Consider the following 12,587-nt stretch of genomic DNA (forward strand, 5'->3'; position numbering starts at 1 on the left):
ACATCAGCAACAGAAATGAGTCAGATGAGGGAAATGCTAAAGCGTCAGCAAGAGCAGCTCCAACAGCTTAGTGAGAGCATTTCTCAGTTGCAGAATTTCCGTCGTACTAACCGTCCACCCTTTGCTGGTCCAGTTATCTGTAGGCGGTGTAATCAGCCTGGTCATTTTGCACGAGAGTGTGATGGGGTGCGTGCCCCTCGTCGAACCCAAGTTCAGTCAGATTCAGCTACTCGGCCCCATTCTGCTTCAGCGGCGGAAAACTAGTTCCCACCGAACTGCAGAGCCACAGTTTAGGTGGGGGTGCTACTGGCTCACAAGCCGTTATTGGGAGTTTGGGTGCTTCTAAATTGATCTCAGCTTGTCCTCATGCAGATGTAATCATGGGTGGTGTAACAGTCGCATGTTTAGTGGATACTGGTTCAATGGTGTCCACGGTCTCTGAAAGCTTTTTTCGTCAGCATATGGAGTCTTGGGGTTTGGAGCGTCTCCATTCGTGTCATTGGTTGGAGCTTAGAGCTGCCAATGGTCTTAAGATTCCTTATATTGGCTATTTAGAACTTGATGTACAACTCTGTGGCAAATTGATTCCCCACTGTGGTGTTTTGGTTGTTCAGGACCCTTGTGGTGAGCTCCCAACTAAGGTCCCAGGTGTTTTGGGGATGAATGTGATCAGGAAGTGTTATCAGGAACTGTTTGGGCTGCATGGTGTAGCTTGGTCTTCTGTGCCTGGTGTTTCTGAGACCCCTCAGTCCGTCATGCAGGCACTGCAGCAGTGTCAGTCTGCCTCCTTACAAGAGCCTCATAGTCCTGGAAGGGTTAAGGTCAGGGGTAAAAAGGGCTGTCGGATTCCTGGTGGAGTCATGAAAATTGTGGCTGCCACATGTTCTGATGGGTACTCAGGCTCTACTGCTCTGTTTGAACCCTTAGAGTCCGGATTGCCTTCTGGTTTGCTTGCTTCCCCTGCCTTGGTTCCAGTAATCAGGGGTACAGCTTATGTGCCCATTATTAATGTTGGTTTGACTGAAGTGGTGTTATACCCTCGCACTGTTGTTGGCACACTGAATGTTGTTAATGTGGTGAGTCTCCCGGCAGGAATTACTGAAGTCCCAGCAAAAGTAGCCAGGATGGGGTGCCAGACGGCTTCAGTTGGTGTGCAACAGCAGGTGAAGGACTTGGATTTGTCGTCTTTGTCTGTGGAAGAACAAGGTCAGGTGAGATCATTGCTCCATCAGTACATGACAGTTTTCTCATCTCATGATGGTGACCTGGGCTGTACTAGTCTGATAGCTCATGACATTCCTTTGGTTGACGATGTCCCAGTTAAACAACGCTATAGGCGTATTCCCCCTTCTGATTATGAGGTGGTGAAGGACCATATCAACCAATTGCTGACTTCACAGATCATTAGAGAGAGTAGCAGCCCGTATGCTTCTCCAATAGTATTAGTGAGAAAGAAAGATGGAAGTATTCGGATGTGTGTTGACTATAGACAGTTAAATAGCAAGACCCGAAAAGACTCTTTTCCTCTCCCACGAATAGAAGAGTCATTGGATGCCTTGTCTGGTGCATGTTGGTTTTCCACCCTTGATTTGGCTAGTGGGTATAATCAGGTTCCAGTTGTGGAGGCAGATCGTCCAAAAACTGCCTTTTGTACTCCCTTTGGGCTGTTTGAATGGAACCGGATGCCTTTTGGGCTCTGCAATGCGCCTAGTACCTTCCAACGGTTAATGCAGCGGATTTTTGGGGATCAACAGTGCCAGTCTGTTTTGTTATATCTTGATGACATTGTTGTTTTCTCTTCAAGTGTGGATCAACATCTGGAGCGCTTGAAGGTGGTGCTGGATCGACTTCTACAACAGGGGCTTAAGGCAAAGCTCAGTAAATGTTCCTTTTTTCAAAAAGAGGTACGTTATTTAGGACATGTGATCTCTGGTGAAGGGGTTGCCACAGATCCTAGTAAAGTTGAAGTTGTAGCTAACTGGCCAACTCCCGCTAAAGCTTCAGAACTTCGGTCATTCCTTGGCTTTGCCAGTTATTACCGTCGTTTTGTGGAAGGTTTTGCAAAACTGGCAGCTCCTTTGCATAGAGTTGTGGCTCAGTGTGCTGGTGCCAAAGCTGGTAAGAAATCAGATTGTGGACTTGCTGCATGTTGGACTGAGTGTCAAAAGAGCTTTGAAATCCTGAAGGCTAAGCTAACAACAACACCAGTGTTAGCCTATGCAGATTTCACTCAGCCATTTATCCTGGAGGTTGATGCCAGCCATGGTGGCCTGGGAGCAGTCCTCTCTCAGATGCAAGGAGGCAAGGTGAGACCGATTGCTTATGCCAGTCGAGGCTTGAGACCCACAGAGCGAAACATGGCAAATTACAGCTCCATGAAGCTTGAGTTTCTGGCCCTTAAGTGGGCCATGACTGACAAGTTTAGAGAGTATCTGTTGGGGAACAAATGTATTGTCTACACTGATAACAACCCTCTCAGTCATCTGTCCACCGCTAAATTGGCTGCCACTGAACAGAGGTGGGCTGCTCAGCTAGCATCTTTTGATTTTGAGATCAAGTACCGGTCAGGTCGGAGTAACACCAATGCTGATGCGCTTTCTCGCCAGCATCCACCTGACCTACCAGATGTGAAAGTCATGCTTCCGGGTACAGCTATGCCTAGAGCATTGCAGGAAGCTTTGGGGTTTGAAACAGTTGAGGCAACCCAAGCAGTCGTTGCAGTTTTGCCACAGCATACTACAGCTGAACTTTGTGCTTTGCAGCAGGCGGATCCTGTTTTACAGGACGTGTTGGTGTTTTGGAAGAAAGGACAGCATCCTAGTCGAGAGGAGCGAGCCCAGCTGTCTTCATCCACGTTGGTTCTGCTTCGACAGTGGAACCGGTTTGTCGAGAGAGATGGAGTTCTCTATCGAAAGGTATTTAGGTCCGACGGTGGTGATGTTGTGTTTCAGTTGGTGTTACCAAGTGTGCTAATTAAGGATGTTCTGACCCAAGTTCATGAAGAACATGGTCACCAGGGAGTGGAGCGAACTTTGGCGCTCTTACGGTCCCGGTGTTACTGGCCTCATATGGCCTCTGATGTGGCCCAATGGTGCCAGGCTTGTGAGAGGTGCCAGGTGGCAAAGGATGTCCACCCTAAAGCTTATGGTAACATGGGACATTTATTAGCATCACGTCCTAATGAAATTTTGGCTATTGATTATACCACCTTAGAGCCCACTCAGAATGGCTTAGAAAATGTTTTGGTCTTGACAGATGTTTTTAGTAAATATACTGTTGCTGTCCCCACACGGGATCAGCGAGCGGCCACTGTGGCTAAGGTTTTGGTGTCTGAATGGTTTTATAAGTTTGGTGTTCCAGCTCGGTTGCACTCCGACCAGGGTCGTAACTTTGAGAGCTCACTTATCCAGCAGCTGTGTAGCTTGTATGGTATTGTAAAATCACGCACCACTCCATATCACCCAGAAGGAAATGGCCAATGTGAGCGTTTTAATCGGACGCTGCACAATCTGTTAAGGACGCTGCCTGTGTCTCGGAAGAGAGATTGGCATGCCTGTTTGCCCCAGGTTCTTTATTGTTATAATACAACTCCTCACCAATCTACTGGAGAGTCACCTTTCCTTTTAATGTTTGGTCAGGAACCTAGACTGCCCCTAGATTTCCTGTTGGGTAGAGTTGAGAGTCCAGTTGGTGGTTCTGTCCATGAGTGGGTTCAAGAGCATCAAGCTCGTTTGCAGGTAGCCTTTGATGGGGCTAGAGAGCACCTGAAACATGCTGCAGATCGCCGAAGGCAGGCCCATGAGACTCAGGTGAAACATCTGCCATTAAAAGAAGGTCAATTTGTGTTTTTGCGTGACTTTACTGCTAGGGGGCCTCATAAGACCAGGGACCGATGGAGCTCTGTCAAGTATAAAGTGTTGAGGGCACCAAAGGACGATGGCTCTGTTTATACCATTGCACCTATGAATGACCAGACTAAAGTAAGACAGGTACACCGTACCATGCTGAAGCCTGTGGTTGGTGTTGTTCCTCCTGATCACATTCCTCCTCACAACTTGCCTTCTGTAGAAGAAGGACTGTCTGAGGATAATGGCCCATTTGATTATGATCTGTTTGTTTGTGAACAGCAACCCCTGGTGGTTGCTTCTGACTTACCTTCTAGTAGATCACAGCCTCAAGCTGCATCCCAGGAACCAGGGTCACCATGTGAACCAGTTGTATCCGCTGAACCCTCTACATCTGTGACTGTTCCACCTGTCAGCTGTCCTGAGCCAGTGGCCTTACGTCGTTCCAAACGACAAACTGCTGGACAACATTCTAATGTGTACCATCTCCCACGGCCAGCAGGAGATGCTCTTCCTGGAGGCTCTTCTGCATCCATGTCAAGTGTATCAGCTTTTAGACCTTGGATCTGATAGTTCCAGTTTTGAATTGGCCATCGTCGGGTCGACGATGCAAGAAGGGGGGGTAGAATGTAGTGGTATAGAAATGTATGTAATTCTACAAATAGTTTCCAGGTGAGGAGTTCCGGTTCTTAGGTGGGCGTGGTGTATATAAGGGAGCTGCAGCGCTCATTCAGCATGTGTCGTCTTTGTGCTCCCACTGTGTGGTTTGTGTCCGGTGGAATCTGGCAGCGGAAAGCAACAAATTGCTGGCTGGTGCATGTTGTGCTGACGATCTGGTGGTAGGTGTTCTCTCTCCCTGCACTTTAGCTGATCGTGGTCAGAAAATCTAAATTAAAGTGTGATTATAGGTAAAACGCCTCAGCGCTGCGCTCCTCTTCCTCGGTCTGCGAGTGTGTGTGTGTGCGTGTTTGTGGATCGGCAGGTAAGAAATTAACACCCATCTAGGCTCCGCTTTCTTTTAGTTTTAGTGACTAATCTGTTTGTAGTCCCCACAGTTGGACCATTGCTGCTCTGTCTACGTTCGTTTCCCGGATCTGCTCTGTCTACGTTCGTTTCCCGGATCTGCTCTGTCTACGTTCGTTTCCCGGATCTGCTCTGTCTACGTTCGTTTCCCGGATCTGCTCTGTCTACGTTCGTTTCCCGGATCTGCTCTGTCTGCATCCGTTTTCCGGACCTGCTCTGCTCCTGTCTACGTTTATCTCCCGGATTTCGGCACAATTGTTTTTAAAGTTGGACTGTGGCGTTATCCGCCCTCATTAAAGCGGTGTTTGGGGTGTGGCGTCAGCGCGCCCATTTCACCTCTCGCTGCGGTGCGGCAAGAGGACCACGCCTGGGCCTGATGTTTTAACTTGTATTATCTGTTTTCTATTTCTTTTACTTATTTTGTCTACAGCCTTTTTTTTTTGTTCTTTATTTAGTCAGGGCTGATATTATTCTTTTTGAGATTATTATATTGGTTAACTGTCTGTTTTTGTTTGCAGTTGCTGAGGCCCGGTGGCGGTGTTGGTGTGGTGACGGTGTCCTCCTCGTCTGTGTGCTGTGATTTTTGAGTTTGGGGTGTCTCACTGCGTCTGGTGTTAAAAGGTTTTTTTTTTTTGGTTTGCTGTGTTTGGTGGAGGTCGTCCCCATAGCGCCCCCCTCCGGCCGGTAACCTCAGCTGCTGCAGTTTTTTTATTTTCTTTTGACTTATTTTGATTTATTGTGTCATTTTTAAAAACATTTTTTAAAAAAGAGAATTTAATAAAACTACTTTTATAACTGTGAACTGTCTCAGATGTTTTAAATCCCTGCATAACCGAACCTGTGTGCCTCCGACGAGAGGTAATATTCCCTGGGTGAAATTCCCAGGGTGGCGTTGTTGAGCAACCTATTAGAACTAAAATCCCACAAAACCCGAACTACCATCTAGTGTCGCCACATTTTTAAGTGACAATCTCACAAACAACTAGCTCTAAAAGCAGTACAGTCAACGGAAAGTGTTTACTTAGTTTAGATCTTAGAAAAACAATGCAAACTACAATAATGTAAAAAATATCACATTTCTTGAAGAAAATATACGTTCAGTATCATACATTCTATCACATCTACTATAAAAACAAAACTTGAAATGTATTTATAATCAAGTAAAAATATATTATGAATTTTATTAAAATCTTGATGAGCAAGAACAAATTAGCTTGCTTTCCTTCTCTGAATGTCTGAGCTAGAGACAAAAGAGGTACAAATATACTGCTATTGTGGTTTGAGATTTCCTGGTTTTCAGGAATCCATCAACATGTGGTTCAACAGATGCATTCCTCAGCTCCTCTCTTCATCTGTTACAACTCCACCCCAAGACAGCAAAAGATCATTTCTGGCACTGGCTGTAACACAAGAACCCACTATGCAGTTGATGACAGCAGAAAGTACAGTAAATTTTGCAACTTCAGTGAAATAGCAAGCACAAGAGAAACACAACAAAAACACCCAGGGAAGTTTTATGCTTCAAGGACTTTGAGGCCAAAATAATAATAATGAAAAAATACCCTGTCAACTGTAAAACAAAATATCACTTCTTGAAGTAAACTTAAAAGAAACAAAGGCTGATCTCCCAGACTATCTACAAAAACAGGAGAAAAAGGTGTGGAGCAAAAATGGCACGAGCAGCTTCTACTCTGAACAAAATACAATTTCTTAGCTATTCTCTTAATTCCTCACACTAAGTTGTCAAAAGTGTACACCAGACAGACAAGTTCACTTCACATCAAGGCCCAGGGAAAAAAGGGACACATCTGGGATGGAGGTCTTTATTGAGTGCTTGACTAGCTGCAACACATCTCACCTGCAGGTACCTGAAACACAAGAGAGAGTTGTCACATAAAGAGGGCCTCTAGATGTCATTGACGGTAACACAGCAAACAGCTGAAAAATGTGTAGTAAAATGGATGAGGTTCAGAAACTCCTTAGCCTGGCCATTGCCTGGCCTGCCACCTGTGCATACTCCAACTCCCCTCTAAAAGTAGCCTCTGTAAGATCTGTGAAACAATGACTGACCTCACAAAACATTTAAAACCAGGATAAACCACTACTTAAGCCTCTCAGTTCTCTATCTCCCAAAATTCAATCTCTACTTGTGCAAACAATATCTCTGTTCTTCAGACACCAAAAGAGAAAAAGAACAAAAAGATTTTAGCTCAAACACACAAACATGATAAAAGTTATGTATTTTTATTCTTAAGTTTTATTTCAATACAGCTTTGAAATGATTAGAAAACACATTTTTGTCTGTGTTAGTACCACAGGTGTTGGCAAGCCAACTAGAACATAAAAAAAGATATGCGAAAAGTTCACAACCCTCTTTAAATTGCTGACCCTTGACCATACAGTCATATTCAATAAATTACCATATACGTGCAGTGATTCTTTTTTACAGGTATGGAACATGCTTGTTTTAAAAATGATAATTTTTAATTAATCTTTTTTGGTCTGATGTAATAATCTAATCTTAGATGTTATGTTTTCATTAGCTGTTAGCAGAAAATCATCATAATTAAGAGAAACAAAAAGGCATTTAGGCATCAGTCAGTTAATCTATATATTGTGTTTAACTTTGTGATAGAGCTACTGAAATAAATGAAGTTCTCAATAATATCCTAATTTATTGAACAGATATGATTCTGTAGACTAGATACATTTTTCAACGCCTAAGAGCCTAAACAGTTGTATTATTATTGAGTGACCAGAGGAGGCGCTTTAAGACCACAAATAAACTAAGACTTTTTCATAAAAGAGTCTTGAATTTTTTTCACCTGTGTGAATATTTGATAAAACTTTAGGTAAAAGTCAGATTTGGCTTTTACTATATCTTTCATCAATTTACTATTGAACTGTGAGTCTTTGCTTAAATAGTATTCGTCATCCTGCCACCAAACAACACCAATGTAACATTAATTGCAAATGTTTTAGATTACTGTTGCATAGTATATTCAATCTGAAGTAACATAAAATAGGAATAGTGTTTTTGTTGGATAGAAAAAAGGTGTGCTTAAAGACTGAGATAATTTACAATTAAAAGAAAATATAATAGGCAAGCAAATAATGAGATAAATTCAAGAAGGTCAGACCACAGGAGTTCAGTAGAATGAAGTAAAACAGCACATTGTTAATTGAAAAAGACACCAGACACAGTCAAATGCTTTATTTGTTTTCCACAAATAAATATGTTACTTCTCCTTCATTGACTTTAATAGAAAATGCATTTTAAATATTGTTCAGTGTTAAAACTACATGTTGAAGCTTACATGAATTTAACTGAACAGAAAATAAATCAAGATTAATATCATAGGACATGAGCTCTGAAAGGTCATGAGTCATGACCATATTTACATGGCCGATCTTTGCTATCTGATGATTCAGCATACAGCAAGCCGGACTGAAACGTTAAAGGAAAAATGATCGGAAGTGTAAAACAAATAATTTATTCAAGGCATTTTGCTATTAAAAAGACCACAGAATGATTTTTCAGTGTTATATTCAATCAGGTTAATCCTCTCTTATGTTTTATTTCTTACACTAGAGGAAAAATTCCAATTTTCAGAATAATTTACACAAAGGTAATGAAACATTTTCTCTGTTCATGATACAAAGACAAAATGTATTTAAAATCAGCACTAATCAATTAGTCATACATTAATAAAGGCTGGAAATACATCATGTACCTAACATGTCTGAAAACAACATCACACTGACTCTGTGTCATTATGCAAATTTAATGCTCAGGTTAAAGGAACCGATTTGATGCTTGTACCCACAGCACAAGAGAAACTCCCATCAAACTCAGCATCAACATGCTCCCTGTCGCTTTGCTGCTGCTGCTGGCTGCTGGAGCCTGTGAGTCTCAATGAGAAAAAATGTATGATTCCAGTATATGACTTCTTAATGTCAGTTTAATGTTTACTTTTTTTCATTCCCAGGTGTGAAGTGTGAACAGTTGAATCAGCCAGCCTCTGCGACTGTGCAGCCAGGTCAACGTCTGACCATCAGCTGTCAGGTCTCTTATGATCTGAGCTACTGGACAGCTTGGATCAGACAGCCTGCTGGGAAAGGACTGGAGTGGATCGGGATGAAATATACTGGAAACTCACTCTACAAAGATTCACTGAAGAACAAGTTCAGTATTGATTTAGACACTTCCAGTAAAACAGTGACTCTAAATGGACATAATATGCAGCCTGGAGACTCTGCTGTGTATTACTGTGCCAGATACGACCACAGTGACACAAACAAGCAGCAGAGCTGTACAAAAACTTCTCACAGCCTGAACTTGAAAAATACACCAGAGGTGGAGCTCATAGACCACTGAATATTTTAAATTTATTCAGAGCAAAACCTCCCAAAGTAGTTACACCAGTTATCACCTTTTACAATTAAAAGCTTGTCAGTGGTTGCATTGCCTGGTGAATGTAAATGCACATCATGATCAAATTAATTAATATTTTGCTAATAAATGATCCATTTGGATCAGAATAAACTTCAATCTGACCAATTAATTTTATGGATGTAAACATAGCTTTTGACCATTAAAGATTTGAAACCTGCTCAGAGCAACAACCACAACTACAAAAATATTTTAGTCAATATTAACTTAGCCACATTTTACTAAACTTAGTAAATATTGCTTAAAATGTGGCCACACTTTCATAAAATTAGAACCAATAGTTGAATTTTATAACATTTTTATCTGCTCCCTATTAAACTGTTTGCTTCTTTGCGCTTTAGTGCAATTTTAGTTGTTTTGGTGCAAATACAAAGTGTTATTCCTAGATTGAGCAGACTGTGTATTCAGGAAAATATAACATACATTAAGCAGTTTGAGACACTGCAATCTGCAAATAAATTCAAGTACATTTATTGTTTTTCCTTTTTATGTGAGATTCATTTCATGAACAACTGGCTATAAGTTAGCAGAGTTACAACACAAATACAATCACTGAAAAGTGTTAACAGGGTTTTGATCTTAGGAGAAGAAAACAAACAAAAACAAACAGAAATAGTAGAATATAAAATATTCTTGTGAAAAAAATAATACAAGTCAAAAGCTACTTTTTCTGAGATATCAAGATGAGAACACAATTTATATTCCCCAGCTGAAAGTCACAGTAGTCATTATAAAGAAGTCACAATATAAATCAACAATGTGATCTCAGAAGATTATTGCATATTTTCTTTCTTCATATCTTACAGTACCTGGATGTTGATGCTTTATATCAGCTGAAAATGAATCAGTTTATTACTAATTAAGATCAAATTTAACCAATTTACTTTTCAAGAAAATATAATCTGACATAAATGCACATTGAAGGAACAAATTCTTAATATATCAAGTCCTTTCGTCTTCATAACAATGCAAATCACTAATTGCTGCTCTGTTATCTTACTATGTTAACTTTATCTTTCACAAACTCACAAATTGAAGTTCAAAATCTAAAACTCACTATATTTATTTGACTTAAAGACTAGAAGATAGTAGACGACTAAATCCATGTGGATCAGAATGAGTTAAACACAAAAAATGAAACATTGTCTCTGTTAATGATATGGTGACAATTATTATTATTATTTTTTAAATCAACACTAAATTCAATGACAGTCATCCCTTCATACAGACTGAAAGATCAGGCAAATGCTTCATGTAGCTAACATGTCTGGAAAAAACTCCCCACACTGACTCTTTGTCATTATGCAAATTTCATGCTCTGGTTAAAGGATTTGATGCTGGCAGCTGCAGCACATTTGAAACTCCATCAGATCACCAACATGTTCTCTGTCACTTTGCTGCTGCTGCTGGCTGCTGGAGCCTGTGAGTCTCATTGAGACCAAAACCATATGAAAGCACTGAATTTATTCTCACTGCCACCTTAATGTTTAATTTTTTTTCATTCCCAGGTGTGAAGTGTGAACAGCTGACACAACCAGCCTCTGTGACTGTGCAGCCAGGTCAACGTCTGACCATCAGCTGTCAGGTCTCTTATACTCTGGGCGTCTACACAGCTTGGATCAGACAGCCTGCTGGAAAAGGACTGGAGTGGATCGGGATGAAATATACTGGAAACTCACACTACAAAGATTCACTGAAGAACAAGTTTAGTATTGATTTAGACACTTCCAGTAAAACAGTGACTCTGAACGGACAGAATATGCAGCCTGGAGACTCTGCTGTGTATTACTGTGCCAGAGACTCACAGTGACACAAACCAGCAGCAGAGTCGTACAAAAACTTCTCACAGCCTGAACTTGAAAAACACACCAGAGGAGGAGCTCAGAGACCTCTGAAGATTTGAAATCTGATCAGTGCAAAACATTCCTAAAGCAATTACAGCATGCATCAACTTTAATGAATTTTGCAAATATTTCTTAAAACTTTTATGAACATTCATAATTTTACAACCATGAAGATTTCATATATTCATCTGCAATTAATGAGTTGTGAAAATACTGCATACATATCCTAACAGTTTTTTCTTGAAATTATGACGCTTTAATTACTTAAAATATTGCAAAAGCCGGAAATAAAGCATTACCCAATAGAAATGGCAGACTTCAGTGAATTGAACCTCAGCAAACTTTTATCCTTGGAAAATAATCTGCAAGGAATTCAGGATTAAATAGATTTTCACCCTCAGGACCATGTACAGATGGAAACTAGGGAATAAACACTCATTCTGATCATGTCATTCTGTTAAGTCTATGTCAAGCTGACACATCAGTACTGCATTTGTATTTATGTTCAGCATAATTTTACAATTAAACGCTTGTCAGTGGTTGTATTCTAAGTTAGACCTGGTGAATATAAATGGACATCATGATCAGATTAATTAATCTTTTGCTAATAAATGATGCATTTGGATTATTTAATCAGAATAAATTTCAATCTGATCAATGAATTTTGTGGATGTAAACATAGCTACTGATGATTATCCCTCATTCAAATTTTAATCTTATGTTTTCATCCAACAGGTATGAACTGTTAACAACAGACAAGGCCAACCTCTTTTATCCAGTTACAGAGACAAATTCATTTAAGAATAAGTAATGCATATTTTCCTTGAAAGACAATCTGATGTTATTCTTTTAATATTTTCTGTTAATACGACATAAAATCCAGGTAAAATTTTACCAAATGCTGCTGTAACAAACAGACAGATCCCAGCAAAGTTTGGCCAAATCGAACAAACTGCCTCTTTTAAAGATGTCATGCTGTCAGCAGCAGAAGAAGAGAAACTCTTATGAGGTAAACTTCAACATGTTCTCCGTTGCTCTGCTGCTGCTGGATCTTGTACGTCTCCCTGAGTCAGACATTTACAGCACAATCACAAATAACATATTGATAACTGTTTAATTAGTAAACCTAAATTTAATATTGTCTTGTGAAGCATGAACAGCTGACAAAACCAGCCTCCCTGTGAAAAAAGAACCACAATATTTAGGGTTCATAATCAGACAAAGGAAACTGATATAATGTGTAACTTCACTTCTCTTAGAAGAAAATCAGTATTACTAGTTCAGGCACACTGGTTCTGTATCCTGGTGGAACAAAATGGATAAAGTTCCCCTCAATATGTAGCAGACGTACTGATTGGCTTGTACATTATTATGCAAATTAAACACATAGACATTAATTAGTGCTGCCGACTGCAGAAGAAG

At 40.5% G+C, this 12,587-nt stretch overlaps 1 protein-coding gene and 2 pseudogenes across 3 annotated transcripts; all 3 read left to right on the forward strand.

Annotated features, from left to right (window-relative positions):
• The first annotated feature begins 2,932 nt into the window (after positions 1-2,932).
• On the forward strand, positions 2,933-5,293 carry LOC148157987 (uncharacterized). 3 transcript variants are annotated; one of them, XM_088008268.1, is made up of 2 exons: positions 2,933-4,827; positions 4,892-5,293. In XM_088008268.1, the coding sequence occupies exon 1, from the start codon at positions 3,069-3,071 to the stop codon at positions 4,413-4,415; it is 1,347 nt and encodes a 448-aa protein (XP_087864394.1). In that variant the 5' UTR covers positions 2,933-3,068; the 3' UTR covers positions 4,416-4,827; positions 4,892-5,293. The 3 variants fall into 3 exon arrangements, with proteins under 3 accessions (XP_087864394.1, XP_087864395.1, XP_087864393.1); XM_088008269.1 differs by having other exon boundaries at positions 4,901-5,293; XM_088008267.1 differs by having other exon boundaries at positions 2,933-4,684; positions 4,754-5,293.
• Positions 5,294-8,731: 3,438 nt separating this feature from the next.
• LOC106931180 (immunoglobulin heavy variable 4-59 pseudogene) lies at positions 8,732-9,246 on the forward strand (annotated as a pseudogene).
• A 1,454-nt stretch (positions 9,247-10,700) lies between these two features.
• LOC106931176 (immunoglobulin heavy variable 3-53 pseudogene) lies at positions 10,701-11,131 on the forward strand (annotated as a pseudogene).
• Positions 11,132-12,587: the final 1,456 nt, after the last annotated feature.

This window comes from Poecilia mexicana, unplaced genomic scaffold (genome assembly GCF_051168715.1).
Source record: "Poecilia mexicana isolate PSO_F unplaced genomic scaffold, ASM5116871v1 scaffold_8, whole genome shotgun sequence".
Lineage (NCBI taxonomy): Eukaryota > Metazoa > Chordata > Actinopteri > Cyprinodontiformes > Poeciliidae > Poecilia > Poecilia mexicana.